This window comes from Pleurodeles waltl, chromosome 3_1 (genome assembly GCF_031143425.1).
Source record: "Pleurodeles waltl isolate 20211129_DDA chromosome 3_1, aPleWal1.hap1.20221129, whole genome shotgun sequence".
Lineage (NCBI taxonomy): Eukaryota > Metazoa > Chordata > Amphibia > Caudata > Salamandridae > Pleurodeles > Pleurodeles waltl.
Window position 1 is genome coordinate 525,526,968 of NC_090440.1, and position 19,258 is coordinate 525,546,225.

A 19,258-nucleotide genomic window follows, 5' to 3' on the forward strand; every position below is an offset into this window, starting at 1 on the left:
ACCAAAATTGAGAGGTCCAAACCCAAATTTCCAAAATAATGTAAATCAGATGCAGGGTCTACAACCTATACAACAACAGCAGGTGCAAATGCCCCGTGTACAAATGGCACAGTCGCAGCCAATGCAACAGCAGCTTCCTATGGTACCTAATCAGCAAATGCAAGTACAATGGATGGGAGAGTGAAAGTTCAGATGAGGAGGGAAATTGTATGCTTGCGGCATCTTTGGAAGTTGATCAAAAGGGACCATATGTGGAAGGAAGAGCTATGGGTCACAACGTTTCATTTTTGGTTGACACAGGAGCTACACGCTCTACAGTTAGAAGTATTGAAGTACCAAATTTGCCACTTTCAGGGAGAACAGTCCAAGTAGTGGGAGTAGGAAATCGGTATCTGACAAACCCAATTACAGATCCAGTGCAAGTCAAATTTGGTAACTTTCAAGGGTTCACAAATCTGTGGTATGTGACTCAAGTCCAATATCCCTATTAGGGAGAGATTTGTTATGTAAACTAGGATGCTCGATTATGTGCTCACATAATGGAATTAAAATTCAGACAAACAGTGATGAAGAAGAAGAGGACAGTTTAGAAGAAGAAGAAATGGAAACTGTTGATGAAGAGTATCCCCTGATTACTCTTTAGCCTATGCTCACTGAAGCAGATATTCCAGCTGATTTACAAGAAACAGTTGAGAAGGAAGCGTGGGATATGACAGGGAAAGAAGTAGGATTGATCAAAGGAGCAGAACCAGTGAAAGTGACTGTAAAACCTAATGTAAATTTTCCTCAGACTCCACAATACCATATGCCACAAGATACTCTCATGAAAGTCACCCAAATTATTGACGAATTTGTAAAACAGGGAATACTGAAAGAAGTACTAAGTAGTCCATGTAATTCACCAATCATGGGACTAATAAAACCAAGTGGAAAAGTCTGAATTGTTCAAGATTTGAGAAAAATAAATGACATAATAGTCAAATGTTGTCCCGTAGTACCAAATCCAGCTGTAATAATGTTTAAAATTCCCTGTGATGCAGAATGGTTCACAGTCATCGATTTGTCACAAGCATTCTTTTCTGTGCCTCTTCATGAGGACAGACAATTTCTCTTTTGTTTCAAATTCCTGGACAGAGTCTACAGTTGGTGTTGAATTCCTCAAGGGTTTTCGGAGTCACCATCAATTTTCAATCAGATTCTAAAGAAAAATCTGGAATCATTGGAATTACCTTTTGAATCAACCTTAGTACAGTATATTGACGATTTACTGATTGCATCCAAAACAGAAAATGACTGTACAGTTGACACTATTGCCTTACTGAACCATTTGGGAAGGAATGGACACAAAGTCTCTCCTTCAAAATTGCAATACTGCCAAAAGAAAGTGAAATATTTGGGTCACCAAATAGAAAAAGGGTTGAGAAAAATAATGAAAGAAAGAATAACGAGTGTACTTCAAATGAGTCCACTCAAAACAAGAAAAGAGGTGAGAAAGTTTTTGGGAATGGTGGGCTACTGTCGCCAATGGATTCCCAATTTCTCAACTCTAGCCAAACCTTTACTGAAACTAACCCAGAAAGATGCGCAGGATGAAATAATGTTGAAAAGACATGAAATGGATGTCTTTGTTGAATTAAAGGAATGCATGTGCAGAGCCCCAGCTTTAGGTATGCCTGATTACACAAAGCCTTTCACATTGTTTTGTCATGAACGTGATGCATGTTCCTTGTCTGTCTTGACTCAAGCCCATGGTGGTGTAAACAGACCAGTAGCATATTTTTCAGCTACTTTGGATCCAGTCGCAGCTGCCTTACCAGGATGCTTGCGTGCTGTAGCAGCAGTTGGTATGAGCTTAAATCAGAGTGAAGGAATAGTGATGGGACATCCTTTACCAGTTATGGTCCCTCACTCAGTCGAAATACTTTTGACACGTTCCCGAACACAGCACATGACTGGTGCTAGACTTACAAGGTACGAACCCATAATTTTGGGATCACCTAATGTGCAATTAAAAAGGTGCACTACATTGAATCCAGCAACTTTGTTTCCCAGTGAAAATGTTGAAATTGAAAACGCATATGATATCGAGCATGACTGTCTTCAAGTGACTGAATTTTGTACTAAACCAAGACCTGATATCAAAGATACTCGATTGGAAGAAAATGATCAGATTATTTTTGTTGATGGTTCATGTTCGAGAGATGCACTAGGAATATTGAAAGCAGGATATGCTGTATGTACAATAAGTGGTGTTCTAGAAGCATCTTGGCTTCAAGGAATTTACTCTGCACAAGTAGCAGAACTAGTAGCCCTTACTAGAGCTTGTCAACTTTCCGCATTAATGAAAGTCACCATTTACACTGACAGTCAGTATGGATTTGGAATAGTGCATGATTTTGGACAATTGTGGTCACAAAGGGGTTTTATGACCTCTTCAGGATCACAAGTGAAAAATGGTGAAAGAATAAGAGAATTGTTACATGCTATCCAGTTGCCAGGAGAAGTGGCAGTGGTAAAATGCAGTGCACATTCGAAATCACAAGACTTCGTTTCTTTGGAAAATGGATATGCAGATCAAGTCGCAAGGTTTTGCGCGTTGAACTGCATATTGCTCAGAGATGAATGGAATTTGAACCAAATGAAGCCTTTGCTCTAAAAGTTGTAGACACAATAGAAGAATTGAAATTCCTACAAAATAATGTTAGTAAGGATGGAAAACTCTCATGGAGTAAATTACAATGCGTAAAAAAAACAGATGATTTGTGGGTTTCAAGTGAAGGGAGATTAGTTTTGCCAGACAGTCTTTTGACACAAATAGCTAGGCTATACCATGGACAGGCACACATTGGAATAGATGCCATGATTAGATTATTCAAAATTGATTGGTTTAATCCCAAATTTCGCCAACTTGCTGAAGCAGTTTGCCATCATTGTGTCATTTGCCAACAAATGAACGCAGGGAAGGGAACCGTAGTAAATTTGAGCCACATTGGAAGAGCAAGTGGGCCGTTCAGCAGGATGCAAATGGATTTCATTGAGATGCCTATGCATGCAGGCTTGAAATATGTGTTGGTGATTGTGTGTATTTTTAGTCACTGGATTGAAGCATACCTTACACGCAGAAATGACAGTCTCACAGTTGCAAAACTACTCTTGAGAGAACTAGTACCACGTTTCGGATTTCCGATCTCTTTAGAATCAGATAGGGGAAGTCACTTCAATAACGAAGTAATCAAATTACTATGTGCAGCATTGAACATTGAACAAAAATTGCATTGTAGCTACTGCCCTGAAGCATCAGGACTAGTGGAGCAAATGAATGGCACGCTGAAATCAAGAATGGCGAAAATGTGCGCATCCACAAACTTGAAATGGCCTGACGCGTTGCCTTTGGTGTTAATGTCAATGAGAAACACACCTGATAGAAAAACTGGACTATCACCACATGAAATTCTCATGGGCAGAGCCATGAGACTTCCAGCAGTTCCTGCGAATGCTCTTGTAAATATTACAGATGATATGGTATTGGACTACTGCAAAGGTCTGGCTGATGTGCTCCGCTCTTTTTCTCACCAGGTAGAGGCAACCACCTTGCCACAGATCCAAGGTCCAGGACACGCCCTGAAAGCAGGTGACTGGGTTGTGGTAAAGAAGCACATGAGGAAGTCGTGTTTGGAACTCCGTTGGAAAGGACCTTTTCAAGTGATTCTGACAACTACCACCGCTGTGAAGTGTGCGGGAGTTCCCAACTGGATTCATGCCAGTCACACGAAAAGGGTGGTGTGTCCCTCAGAAGAGGAAATTGAAGCACTGAAATTACCAACAGCTAACAGGAAAGTACCAGGCACTGAGACAGAACGAAGAGAGCCTAAATGCGAATAAGAAGAAATTGAGACAGAAGAAATATTCTCTGAGGAAGACGCAGTCGATCCTTTTGAGGACAACAGAGAAGAAGCCTCAGGAGGTGACAAAGATCCTATCTTAGGTGAAGAAGCAGGAGAGCCTAATAAGAGGAGGGCTTTCCCAGAAGCAGACGACACAGGAAAAGAAGGAGAAAACCTGACTGACCTCCCAGGTGAAGGAGACAAAACAGAGCAAAGTGAAATTGTTCCAATTCTTCCAGAACCGGTTGCAGGTCCATCAGGTGAAAACAACGTGAAACGGAGACAAAGCATATCACCAGTGAAATCAAAGACTAAAGAAACATTAAACGAAAACAAATGGCCAAAATCAAAGGAGAAAAGAAAGGAAGTGTCTATCATAACCACATCGAATGAAGAAAAAGACACAGCCAAAGAACAAGACATAAGCGAAAGAGAATCGAAAGGAGATGCAAAATTGAAAAGGAAAAGAATAGCGAGCAGAAGATATTCTGGTCCAGAATGGGCATACACAGCCTCTAACGATTGGTCAGACGAATTTCTACCTCTTAGTCTTGAAAATGAAGAAGCAGAACGACACTTTGGTACTTGAAATGTGAAATTCATGAACATTACTGAATAAGACATTAATAACCTGATTGACTTTTGAAACCGATTTTGAGACAAAGCTGCTAAACTGATAAAAGACTAAGCTGCAAAAGAAAACCGTGTGAACTTTGACCTCATTGATCCTTTATATACATCTGCAAATTTGATTTGATATCTTCAACTTTCTGATTCTCTATAGATCATGACAGACAATACTACACAAGGTATAAAATGAAATATTGTAAATACATGTGTATAGGTCTGATAATTGCATGTGTACTATTAATTATGGCAATAATTTTTGGAATGCATGGAGGGAATGAAAGAGACGTGAATGATGCTTCTACTTTTAAAATTACGACTGAATTAACTCCTTTGAAGAAACTCGAACAAGAAGAAAAATATTTACATGACTATACTAACGACAAGAAAGAACTCTCATCTAACGTCTTCTATCGCTTGCTGAATGAGTATGTTGAGACAATGGACGCGAAAGATTGTTATATATGTACACACATATCTACCTCAGTAATAGAAGGGGTGACGTATCATAGCATGCCCCTCACGTATGGAATAACATGTACTTTGTTACTAACCACATTTTATGGCCAGGAGTATATTCAATACTTCTATTCCAATCATGATGTCATATTTTAATATGTTCCCATAATTGAGTACTTGAGTAAAGTAGCAAGAGATTATTATATCAAATTAGTTAGGGGTTTCTTTGAACCATTATCACCTTTTTCCATAGTTCACGCACATAAAGAAAACCTTACATGCTTACTTTCACCCGTAGAGAAAAGCTTTTTAGATCACACTGAAGATAGAAGGAAAATAATAAAGGAAAAATTAGAAAAAGAATTACATAAAAGGACATCTGTAGATAACTATGCTTTTGTGACAATAAAGACACAAGGGAAACTAGCTTTAGACGCAATACATATAGGGAAACTTTGTATATATAGACCTAAATCAAACTATGACACGATCTTTGTAGGGACGAGTGAATGTAAACACGTGTTTTTATTCCAGAGTAAATGGACATTCATGCTGAATGGACTAGATCCAGCTACTCCAGGGGTATATTATATTTGTGGACTTAGGGCCAGATGTAGGTAGGCTTTTGCGCCTCGCAAACGGCGAAAAACGCGGTTTGCAAGGCACAAAAGCCCTCACGCGATGCAGAAACACATTTTGCGAGTCGGAACCGACTCGCAAAATGTGTTTCCGACTCGCAAATAGGAAGGGATGTTCCCTTCCTATTTGTTTCGCGGTCGCAAATCAACTCACAGTTACCATCCACCTGAAGTGGATGGTAACTCATTTGCAAACGGGAAGGGGTCCCCATGGTCACAAAATTATTTTTTCAGAGCAGGCAGTGGTCCTAAGGACCACTGCCTACTCTGAAAAAATCGAAACAAAAGGTTTCGGTATATTTTTATAAGTGCAGCTCGTTTTCCTTTAAGGAAAACGGGCTGCAGATAGAAAAAAAAAACTGCTTTATTTAAAAGCAGTCACGGATATGGTGGTCTGCTGTCTCCAGCAGGCCACCATCCCCGTGAGTGCCCAGACTCGCTATGGGGTCGCAAACTGCGACCCACCTCATTAATATTAATGAGGTGGGTCTTTGCGACCCCATAGCGAGTCGCAGAAGGTGTCTGAGACACCTTTCTGCATAGCAAATTGCGAGTTGCAATTTGCGAGTCGGAAGGACTCGCAAATTGCAACTCGCAATTTGCCACCTACCTACATCTGGCCCTTAATGCTTATTATCGTCTTCCAAAAGGATGGTATGGGAGATGTTATTTGGGAATAGTATTTCCAAAGATTTATCAACTAGAAGACTTAAAGAAATTTCCAAAGCTGTCTGAATTACATTGTATTCAGAAACGGGAGACAGCTTCTGGTGTGGTAGGAGATATGTTTGGAGCAATAATTCCTTCAGTAGGAGTTATATTGAATTCAATCAAAATACGAAAGTTGTCTACTATTGTGGATAACATGCTGACAACTTTCTCAGGAGCAATGATCCTGATGGATACTGAACTTGCTACAGAAAGAGCTATGACTCTTCAAAACCGGCTTGCTTTAGACATTTTTTTAGCAAAGAATGGCGGCGTTTGCAAAATGCTTAGTGCACGTCACTGTTGCTCATATATACCAGACAACTGTAAACAAATTAGAAATATGCTTACAAATTTAACTAACGATAGTACAGATTTGAAAGAATTGAAAGAACCAGGAGTATGGGAAAAAGTTGGAAAAGGATTTGCTTCCGTGGGAAACTGGCTCAGCAACATTTGGAACGGAATATTACTGAAAATAGTAAAAGGGATATTATTAATACTAATTTGCTTAATAGGTATTTGGGGAATACGAAAAGCTATTAAAATACTGAAATCAAGAAACAAGAGAAGAATTGAAAAGAAAGAAAAAAAAGAAATGGTACAATTACACAGGGAAAAATCAAAGGGAGTAAAACGGAAAAGGGAAATGATTGAGATGCAAAATTATTAAAACAGAATTTTTATGAACTAAAATTTGTGATGGAAGATTTAATGTGATGACATAATTAGTCATCAGAGGAGGGATTGAGCAGAAAAAGAAAGACTAACAAACATTCATATATCATGTAACAAAATCGTATAAGACAATGGCCCTCATTCTGACCCTGGCGGATACAATCCGCCAGGGCCAACGGGCGCGGGAGCACCGCCGACAGGCCGGCGGTGCCCCTAAGGGCATTCTGACCGCGGCGCTAACGCCGCGGTCAGACAGGGAAAACTGGCGGTCTCCCGCCAATTTCCCGCTGCCCTGGGGAATCCTCCATGGCGGCGCAGCATGCTGCGCCGCCATGGGGATTCCGACCCCCTTCCCGCCGGCCTGGCTCTGGCGGTTCTTACCGCCAGAACCTGGCCGGCGGGAACGGGCGTCTTGGGGCCCCTGGGGGCCCCTGCAGTGCCCATGCCCATGGCATGGGCACTGCAGGGCCCCCTAACAGGGCCCAACTAGGCTTTTCAGTGTCTGCGATGCAGACACTGAAAAGCGCGACGGGTGCTGCTGCACCCGTCGCACGCCTTCCACTCCGCCGGCTCGATTCCGAGCCGGCTTCCTTGTGGAAGGCGCTTTCCCGCTGGGCCGGCCGGCGATCTGAATCAGATCGCCCGCCGGCCCAGCGGGAAAGTCAGAATACCCCTCGCGGTCTATTGACCGCGGGGCGGTATTCAGGCGGCTTCCGACGGGCGGGCGGCAACCGCCGCCCGCCTAGGTCGGAATGACCACCATTGTGATTTTTAGCAAAGAAAAATAATGTATGTAGAAAAATGTGCCCACGAAGTCGATCGCCATTAGTATAAACAAGCTTAATTAATCATGAAAAACAATAAATGTATGACTATGTCATAATTGAAGCTATATCTTATGATTTTCTTGTTAAACTGTTATATGCTTAGCTTAAATTTAGCAGAGGCTTTGGCCTGGTGGCCTGGTCTCAATTTTAACTGCATAGTTTTCACTTGTATTAACAAAGACGTGTTTTAAACCTTTAAAGGCTGTATTTTTCCAGTAGAATGACTAATACACTTATCTCAAGGTTGCGTGCTAGGCAACTTTCATCCCCTTTGAAGCAAGGTCAGCTTCTGCAGGTGCAGACAATAAAGACACTGATGCAGAATTAATTGGCATTTTTTTTGCTACTTGTGTTCCAAAACTCCAAGGACACCTTATACGTAGATGAGTATTAAGAGAAAAGACACTATTCATTGGTCAAAGAGAAATCACCCCATGAACCCTCCAATGGAAGAACCTAAAGAAATTTGGAACGTTTTCTTATTTAATCCCACCGGACGAAGAGAAGCCAGCCATTTTTCTTTGATGCCATTTTGAAGCCAGATTCGAGAAGCCATTTTGATGACACACTGATGCTTTTTCTCTATCTCAGAAAGAGAGAGATTTTAAAGAATTCTCACCCTAGAGACTTTAACTTTAACTTTACCTGCTGCAAGGAAAACTTGACTTAAACTTTGCCCCCTTGAAGTCTGCCCCATGCTGATAAACCGGTACCTGAAGGACGAAAACTTACCTTGAATGCTGATTGTATTTGGTAATTATGAAAGGATAAATGTATTATGCATTGTATTTTCCTTCTTAGGTATCAACTGCTTATTTTGACAGAGCCCAAGCTAGAAGTTTTCTAAATTTATGTTGACTAAATTCGTTTTGCATGAAGCCCCATATGCCAATGCTAATCAGAGGTTAGTTGAGGTATTCATTTGATGCACCATGCTGAATTGAAATCTTGTTATGCTGACAAATGTATGCAATTAGCCAAATTCAGTTACTTTTATTAATGATTTGCATTGCTATAGCCGAATGCATTATAATCCAAGTTTTGCGTAGATTGCGTTTCTTTCGTCGCTATGGACAGGCAGTAATGTTCGTGTATGTGTATCATTTGATTTTAAGGCTTACTTATATTGTGTTAGCTTTGTTAATATTGGGAAATAAACTCATTACCTTTTAATAAACAGGTGTGGTTATTCATGACTGAAAGGTCATGGTGTGTCTAATTACTGATTTTTTGTCTAACTAATTCATTGATTGATTACTAATCGAGTATTGGTTATTGATTAATAATGATTATTGATTTGAGGGATCCGACAATTCTTTGGATGAGGAGAACTCAACCCGGTCAAAAGGTTCACCGACCTCCGGCGTGTCCAAGTATAAGTAATTTATAATGGACTGGATGCGCTATCACTCCTCAATGCCTCAAAAAGCAGTTAGCAAATGTTTCTTCAAATCACTGCAAACAGTGATATGGTTTTATTGACCTAAAAAAGATGCAAAGCAGAGTTAGCCATACCATGCTTCGAATCAGGAACATAATGGGTGCCTTGCAGCACAGACGTTTGGGGTTGGTTACTCCAACATTCCGGAAGGCCTGAACTGGACCAAGGGTCTTTGCACATTTGTAATGTATCATGACTGAGGAATTAGTACTGGCACCTGAGCACTTACATCATGGGTGGAGGGAATGTCACTACACTGTGCAACTGACATCCACTAATTTGGGTAACACTGCTTATTTCAACATGTAAACTGCAGGTTTGATATCCCACAAGCAGAAGAACATGTAAATGTCTGGTCTTATACTTACCATGTACCACATGCTAGACCAGATGGGGTCATTGAAGTAAATTACATTTGGATCAGCTCGGTTGTGCCTCTTCACTCTTCTTTTCACTTCCTGTTGCTGCACCCACTCCACCTGCGGAAAACAATAATGGTAAAACACTTATGCTGAGCGGATACGATCATTGCTTCAGTCAAGCCTACATTAGGGGTCAAGAATGAAAGGTTATTTTACTGAAATAGACGTTCTCTATATTTATCCTGTTGATGACTGATATGGGTATCTCTTAGGCTGAAGGGGATCCCAGTGAGCAATTATATAAAAACTTGAAACAGCTTTTCCAATTACAAACTAAAATCACACAGGCAGAGGAAACGCTGGAGAGTTTCAACGCTGTCCCTTTAAGGGTGACATCCAGCAGGATTAAGCGCATGTTCCCCGGATCGGACCCAGCCTGTCCCAGATGCAAAATACCAGCAGCACAGTTCTATCACATGGTCTGGGAGTGGCCGCGGTTGGGGGGGGGGGGTGGTCACAGCCTTAGCGGAAATCACGGGGCTCAACCTGGACACGAATCCCAAATCCTGTCTACTCGGACTAAGGACAAGGACGAAAAGAAATAAACACTTGCACAGGTTTGTGGATCTAGCATATGTAATGTACAAAAGACTGATAGCAATGAACTGGAAGGCTCGCAACACACCTGACTTAAAAGTCTGGCTCGCCCTCACGTTACGCTGGGCTCGCGCTGAGCATCAGGTATTAACAAATTTAGCTCGAAGGGGACTGCGACAGGCGGGCTGCGAGACCTGGGGATGTCTTAGTGTCCAGGCTAGAAGCCAAAAACGATGAAAGACCCCCCTGAATCACAGACGGCTGCACCCACCTGGAAGGCTATGGGCCCACCCCCCGGCAGAAAGACATCACCACATCTGGGGAAGCATATATATCCATCATTAATGCCTCGCCAACATGGATAGCACAGCAGCCCCCCCCTCCCAATGCATGCATGCCACAGCACTAAGAAGCCTGCACACTCAACCAATAGTCACCAGCGCTACGCTCCACTGTGCCATTCCCCTCCTCCTTGCCCCCCCCCTCCCCCCTCCCTAAGCTCCTCTGACCCCCCGCCCTCGTCCGTGTGGCGATGCGGGCCCCTGTCACCAGTGGCAATAGAACCACATTGCAATTGAACGCCTCGTCTTATGCAGCGGCAACTTCGGAAGTGATGGGCAGAATAAACATACCGGGTAGTGCACACAAGTTCTTAGGAGTTTTGTTATATATATCGTTCTTAATACGGGAAAGCCAGACGGCAAACTGTAACCAATGACAAATCGTTATTAATGTCTGTATATGCAAGAAATGTATGGCTTTTGTTTTGAAAAATCAATAAAAATATATTAAAAAAAAAAAAAAAAAAATGGAATGCTTGAATTAATCTCACCCACTTGTAACTATGTGGAGCGCATCCCAGTCCATCAGTATTTTGTACACCATGTCACCTCAGTTTGGACCCTGCCATATGCAAATCAGTCTTGACCCTGCTCCGGTAGGAACAGTCCAGCCCGAACTTCCAGATCCGGACCCCCAGAACTGAACACAAGTAACCCAACACCGGTTTTACTCTGTTTGGGGCTCTCCAGTGAGGTGCACATTGGTTCCAGTGACACAGTGAGTACAGGACCCAGGTCTGGGCATACGCATTACACTTAGGGCCTCGTACTGAAGTATACAAAAAAGTGAAGGATGGAATGCTTGCTTTAATCTCACCCACTGATAATGTCATCCCAGTCCATTGTTATTTTGCACACAATGCCACCTCAGTTTGGGTCATACCATATGCAAATCAGTCTTGAACCTGCTTCAGAGGGAGCAGTCGAGCCCGAACTGCAAGTCCTCTCTGAACTAGAACACAATAAACCCAAGACTGGTATCACTCTGACTGGTGCTTGTCAGTCAAGTGCAGCTTGGTAAGTGGTGCAATGAGCAAGGGACCCACGACTTGGCATACCCATCACACTTTGGTCAGCCTTGAGAACTCAACCTGATGACGCACTAACCGCTCTCGACCCCCAACATGCTGCCTCAGATACGTGATGCAGGACTGTGCATACATCCCCTAGAGGCCTGCCCACTTCACAGCACTACTAGCAACAGACTACCATGTGACAGTTGAGAGCACACCTGCATCTCCTTGCACTGCCATTCAGATAGAAAAGCTTAAATAGAAAGAATAAAATAAAAAACAAAGTGAGCAAGAAGAACAAATCAGACAATAGCTCCAGTGACAGAGAGCCAATCCGCCCATGCGGATGTCATGTCAGATAGCCCAGAGACCAACAGGGCCTACACAGTGCTGCAAAAGAGGCCATCCTTTACTCAGCATGACACCAAGCACTTTATTCTGTGAGATAGCTCTACACTCTACTGATGGCACCCCATTCATTAGACACTGGTGGCAGGACAAACCACACATGAAGGCAGAGCCCCAAGACACAACAACCATCCCCGGCGGCACCAGTGACAACCCCCTCCACTAAAAGGCCCCACAGTGCCAGCAGCCTTCCACTTGGGGAATGTAATGTGCCATATACTCCCTTGAGTGAGCTGGCGGCTCTCACAACAGCTGCCCGTTGTTGGACCTAATGAATGAGCAGACTGAATAACATCACCATAAGGGAAACAGGATCAAGAATAAAGAGATTACTTCTACTCTACCACGCGGGAGAGGAAATATGTACACTGCTTATGGATCGGCCAAACACTGGAGAGGACAACAATTATGAGGCTTCAGTTGCAGAGCTGGAAGCACACTTTGGCTCAGTATGCACATCAGAACATGGCCAAAACGAAAGCCTAATTACAGGAATTTGAGTGTGAACTGCCTACTTTGCCAAGCTATCGATGACACTCACAATACTGTCCCTCATCTTCACAGAAAGTGTACAGATACCTTGGGGAAAGTCAATCTATATCCATGTAGCCTGTTGAATTAACAAAAGCTTCTTGTCTTCATGGATGCAGGCTCCAAAAAGCCTGTGGTTGAAACTGTACAATCCTTGGTGTTCAACTGAATCAGACCTAAATTTGAATATATCTTTGTGGCCTATGACTTCCCAGTCTGCCTCAGGATGAACAAAGGTCCACTCCTTAATAGAATGGACTTTGGAAAATGCATGCAATAACGGAACATCTAGCATCAGCACCACCTCGGTGGCCACAAGCCTGCTGGAGGTGCCATCGGTTTCAACAAGACATAATGCATGGCGTTGGAATTTGGTGACATCATTGAATGAGCATGCCACAATTGTCTGCATACCTACAGAAATACTCATTGCAAGACCAAGTACTCACAAGCAGCCGTGTTGCTTGGGATGCCTCCTGAGTGCTGGTCAAAGATCAGCATCCCAGCAGCAAAACTCAGCTGCCATATAAGCAATCACCATGGACAGTCAGTTACAAAAAGGAGAAGAGGGTCTCTGCTGGAAAAGGAAGCAAAACGGTCACTCAGAATACTTCAGTGTTCAAGAAAACCCCATTGGATGGATACTTCTCAAGAAGAAAAGAGAGGAGATGACAGCATAGTGTGGAACAATGGAGAATTTTCCATTGCAGGAAAGTTGCAAGCTCTCTCAGACGGATGAACGATAACCCATCAGACCTTTCCCAGAGCCGAAGGAGCTGATTATTGAACACCACTAGCTCCCATAGCCTGAGCAGCAAATCTGCCTCCAAGAAAATCCAGGACTCTCCCAGAAACTGAAACTTTCTGTGTTACTGGAAGTGCTTAGGAACATCTATTTTGTTTTGTTTGTTTATCAAGATGGTGAGAGATGTAGTGTGCCACCCGCCACAATACAGAACAAGGCACACGCAGTGACCGTTGTGGTCAGGGTCACTGTTAGGCACGCTTGGGCATCAGTCCCAAACTGCGCTTACAGCATTAGTCCATTATTCCAGCTCCGCCTTCCAGCACAATTCACATGGAGAACCATGTGTGAGAAATAGTTATATAGTGATGCCATACTCTTTGTTTTTCATTATTTTGTTGAATGTGTGCGTTAAGTGAACATTGGTGATTGCTGTTCTTGGCAGTGCTCCTCAAGTGTTATTTACTACGGTGAAAGACAAAGCAGGTCATATAAAAACAGCGATAATATTAGCGGGTGCGTGGTTGTGGTTTGATTCTGTTCAGATGTGCTCAATTTGACATACACTGCTTTATGGTTTTGGTAGCTCAATGTTAAGTCTCTAGAGGTAGATGTTGCCTCTGGGTCCGTCATAATGATGGTTGCTTTGCAAAGCCAAGTGAAGGCGCGCCCATTTCCTATCAATATATGATCTGATGGCCTATATCCCACATAAGGCTATGCTGTGTGAAATGAAACCACCTCTACCTGTCCGACTGAGAGCCTATTTGAATAGAGGAAATGAAGCCATTGTGGCTGATTCACAATAATAAAATAAGAAATGCAGCTACTTGGAAATCGACATTCATTTTTAGGCGTTGTTGAATTGCGTCTAATGCCAGAGCAGAACCTCAGGGAGGGCAGGCTGCCTCCAAGAATCATAACACCGGGGCTTTCTTCCTCTTCACCTTCCTTTTTTAGGCTCAGAATACTGTTGGTTGACAAAAAGACCATGATTCCATGACGGGGAGAAAAAGTTAGTTACTTGTAACAATAGTTCCCGCATTTATCCTATTCATAATCATCCGCCTCCCTCGCCTCTCTTCTTTAATCCTCCTGGAAGTTAGAGACGTAGCTGGTCTCTTTCACTGGGATTACACTATACTAGAGAGTTGATCTACTTGCACTGCTGTGAGGGCCGGCGCCAGATATGTCTGATGTAGATAATTGAACTGTGTGTATCTGAATCTGGGGTTTCTTGAGACCTCGCGTGTGTGGCACAGAGCTTTTAGCCATTCTGTCTCTGAGATCGGAGTGGGCAATACGGTATTCAACCTCTCCCTAGCTTTCTGCAGGTTGTCTTCCGGGGGTCTGTTCAGAAGTTTATAAAGGTTTGAGACTGCTTTTCCTTGGGGATCCCAGTTCAGCATGTGGTGCAGGGTGACTGAGATATCAGGCTCTGCGTCGCCAGATGCCCACGTTTTCCTGATTGCATGGCATATCGCGTGGTATGCCAGGAATTGCCCCGGATTGATCTCTGTGAGGGCCTGTATAGCTTCGAAAGTCATTAATTTCCCTTCCTCAAAACAGTCTCCTACTGTGCTTATACCCGCGCCTGACCAAGTTGTAGATGAATATAAGCCGGCTTCCACCCATCCGGGGAGCCGATCCAATGGGAGGAGTGGTGAGTAGGGTAGCTTTTTAATTCCCTTTTGGATATACTTCTTCCAATATGTGTGTGCCACTATCATCAATGGATTTGTGCATGTGCTTTTAGTCTGATTGTCCAGCAACCACACTAGTACGGGAGCGCCCTGGAGTCGGGATTGCAGCCATATGGTTTCTGCCGAGCTGGGTCTATGGAGCCAATTTAAGATCCACTGCAGCTGTGCGGCCGCAGAATAGAGCTCAAAGTTTGGGGCGCCCAGTCCACCCATTGCTACCGGATGATGCAGCGTGGTAAGTGCAATCCGCCTTCTGCCCTCACCCCACACCAGCTGTAGTAGGATGGAGTTCAAGCCAACGAAAAAGCTTTTGGGGATATTGATTGGCAGGGCCGCAAAATAATACAACAGTCTAGGTAATATCAGCATGTTTGCTATAGCTACTTTACCCAGTGGTGAGAGTGGTAATTTATTCCAGAAGCGTATTGAGCTCTTAACAGAGGACACCGCTTTCCCCAGATTTCCATCCCTTAGATCTTCCGCCTTGTGGTAGACGTTGATCCCTAGGTATTTAAATGTGTCGAAGCACCATTTTAGGTGGCCTGATGGGGCGCTCTCTTGCCTCGCAGGGGGCCAGCTGGTTAGTGGGAATATACAGGATTTCCCCCAGTTAACTATTAGACCAGATACCCTTCCGAACTCGGATAGTAGCGACATCACTGGGGCCAGCGAATCCTCCACTCTGCGTATGTATATCAAGGCATCATCTCCGTATAATGATATGGAGTGGAGAGTACCGTTCCTTGACACTCCCCATTCTTCTTTTTTGGCCCGGACGCGTACAGCTAGTGGTTCCATCGCTAAAGCAAACAGGAGGTGGGAGAGGGGGCAGCCCTGTCTTGTTCCCCTGCTAATCGGAAAGGTTTCTGATATTACTCCTCCCGTCTTCACCCTAGCCTGTGGGGCAGTGTACAGAATACGTACCAAGTTTATGAATTTTGGACCAATACCCAATAACTGCATGGTGGCGAACAGGAAGTCCCATTCTAATGTATCAAACGCTTTTTCTATGTCAAGCGATATCACCACTTCCTCGAGTGCGGTCGGGGAGGTATCTCCCATCACACTGAGCAGCCTCCGAATATTTAGGAAGGTGTTACGTTTCGGGATGAATCCATTCTGGTCATCCTGTACCAGGATATGCATGTAGGGAGCTAGTCTATAAGCCAGGATTTTGCCAAGTATTTTACAGTCTAGGTTCAATAGTGAGAGAGGTCTGTAAGACCTGACGTCAGTGGGGTTGCGCCCCTGCTTTGGAAGGACCACTATCATTGCCTCTCTCATTGAGGGGGGCAGGATACCGTTGATCCCTGCTTCTTCGAACGTTTTTAGGAGATGTGTGTTAAGGTGTGTCGCAAAAGTGGAGTAGTATTCTGATGGCAGGCCGTCTGTACCTGGGGCTTTATTCCTAGGTAGTTGTTCGAGGGCCTTATTAAGTTCCCCTAATGTGATGGGGGCTTCTAGTGTCTCTCTGTCGACGTGCATTAGTTGGGGCAGAGGAGAGTCTGCTAGAAAGGACACAAGCTGTTGAATGGTGCTTGATGTGCTTTTGGTGTATAATTGTGTATAATATTCCCTAAACGCATCATTTATATTGACCTGCGTAGTAGCTATTTCGCCTGCGCCTGTTCCTAGTGCCCCTATTGGAGGGCACCGCCGGTCCTCCCGCAGCAGCCACGCGAGCAGCCTACCAGATCTGTCGCCTTCCGACTGTAGCCTAGCCACGTGGTGTTTGTGGTCGTGGAGGCGTAATGTGGCATCAGCCTTTGCATGTTCCGCGCGCGTTTCCTTCAGAGCCGTGTATGGCGTTTCATTGCGAGCAACCGCGTTTTCTAGTACTCTTAGTTTCTTCTCCAGCTTGCTAACCTCTGCGTGAAGTGTGCGCCTCACCCCCCATGTAGTGGAAATACAATGTCCACGAATCACCACTTTGTGTGCGTCCCACTCCATTGCTCTTGATTTTGTGGTGCCGGTGTTTAGTTCCCAGTACTGTTTTAGCGCTGTTCTGTAACGTTCTGTCATGTAATGCTTCCGCTTGTAGCCTCCATGTTGGAATAGCCTGGCGCTTCCTGCCCCAGTCCAAGGCTATATTAAGCGGTGAGTGATCTGATAGTGTCTTAGCTAGATATTCTGTTCCGCTGATCCCTGTGCAGATCTCCTGAGTGCCCCACATCAAGTCTATCCTAGTGTGTACCTTATGTGGTGCTGAGTAAAATGAATACTCCCTGTGTCGTGGGTGTTTCATGCGCCATATGTCATGAAGGCTCATGTTACTAGCCCTTGTCGATAATGGGCGGCTGAGGTGTCTAATGACTATTGAATGTGTGGGGGGATTTGACCTGTCCAATGCTGGATCTGGCGTGCAATTAATGTCTCCTCCCCATATGGCGGGTGCTTCGGGGTTCGTTAATAGCGCTGGAGTGAGTGTACTCAGGAACTCAGGCAGTGCGCTGTTGGGAGCGTATACCCCTATAATTGACAATTGTTTGCCGTCCAGCTTACCCTCCACCACCACATACCTGCCCTCGTGATCTATCTTGTGCGATGTTTGAGTGAAGGGGACACTTCCTGCTATCCATATGAGTACCCCCCTCGCGAAGGATGAATAGGATGTGCCCACAATCTGACCTCCCCATTTACTACGTAGATCCTTCAGGTCTGGGTCCCGCAAGTGAGTCTCTTGTAGGATTGCAATATGTGCGCCATGGCGTTTGAGTCGTGTGTGCACCCTGGCCCTCTTGCCCGGAGTCCCCAGTCCCCTAACGTTCCAGGTGATTATGTCATATTTGTATGTGCTATGGGTTGTGGATTGGGCCATATTCAATTTGTGAATGTATGTCTTGCTCCCCGGAACCCGGGAAGCTCCATTGGGTCCCCACCGCCCCCGTCGCCCCCACGGGCGGGCCCCACACCGCCGGGCATTTGTCCAGTGTTGTGAGCAGACCGGTAGTGCACGAACTAATAGTTACCCTCTTACCCTCCCCAACTGGATCCCAACCCCAACTGTGAACTTGCAACAGGCCACACACCCATAGTGGGTGCGGGCTAAGGTGTATCCGTATGGATATCTGCGGGGGAGCAATAATACTATCCAGATGCGGCTCATTTTAGGGGCTCGCATCCTTCTGCAGACACGGTCCGCAATTAGCTTGGGGCGCTCCCAGGGCACGGCCCTCCGCCCACCGCCCCTCCGCTCTGCGCCACCAGCTGCGCACAATATGAATAAAGGAGTTATCTCCAGGATCAAACGTGTAAGGATACAGAAGTTCAGGTGATATGATCACCTATTTCAGGAGGAAGTAGCAAAGTTCAGTTCTGTGCTCCGGCTGTGGCGGTTGGACCCCCCTAGGGGGATAGTTCAGTGGTTTTTGTTCAGAGTGCGTCTGCGGACCTGGGGGTGAACTCCGGGCCTCTCAATGCCTCCGTTAATGTAGAGTCCGAGCTGATCGAGTCCGAGCCCTCCACTGGATGGGACCTAAGCGTCTCAAAGGAGTTCTGAGTTAGTAGGGGAGTTTCTTTAAGGGCCCTGGCTCTCTCCTCTGCAGCCTGTTCCTCCGTGGGTTGACCCCTGGCGTGCCTCTTAGATCGTTTCCTAGGTTTCATCGTTGACAAGTTCTCGTCAGCACCGGCTGCCTCGCGTGGTTGGGCGAAGCCTTTGGCATGCATCCACGTCCAGGCATCTTCCGGAGAGGTGAACACATGGGTGCGTTCATCTGTTATTACGCGAAGTTTAGCGGGGAACATTAATGCATATTTTATGTCATACTCCCAGAGGCGTTGTTTGACTTGGGTGAAGGAATTGCGTTGCCTTTGCACATCCTGAGTGAAGTCTGGATAAGCATGAACAGTCGAATCCTCATACCTGTATGGGCCTTTGCTGCGGAGCTGTTGGAGTATGGTATCCCGGTCCCTGAAGTTTAGGAACCTAGCTATCAGTGGTCTCGGAGGTTGGCCCGGTGCCGGGGGGCGTCCGGGGATTCTGTATGCTCTTTCCACTGAGAAGAATTTGGATGGAGTTCCATTCAAGACCTCTTTAATTAACCAGTGTTCCAACAGGAGCTCTGAGCTTTGATCCAGAGATTTTTCAGGAAAACCGAGAAACCGTATGTTGTTGCGGCGGGATCTGCCCTCCGCCTCCTCTGCTCTTCTCAGCAGTGACTTAACTTCTGCATCTAGGCGGAGAATTTGTTTTTGGTTATCCGCTACCGTGGGGGCCAGTTCACTTAGCGCCGCCTCCGTTGTCTTCATTTTATCAGATAGTTTGCCATGGTCTACTCTGAGGATGTTCAGATCTTG

At 44.8% G+C, this 19,258-nt stretch overlaps 1 protein-coding gene across 1 annotated transcript in view; it reads right to left on the minus strand.

Moving 5' to 3' along the window:
• Window positions 1-19,258, minus strand: part of PCSK6 (proprotein convertase subtilisin/kexin type 6) — a 1,406,757-nt gene that overhangs the window by 739,612 nt on the left and 647,887 nt on the right. The window contains exon 3 of the mRNA XM_069222809.1: window positions 9,631-9,741. Within this exon, the coding sequence (XP_069078910.1) occupies window positions 9,631-9,741 (111 nt within the window). The remainder of the gene's footprint in view (window positions 1-9,630; window positions 9,742-19,258) is intronic.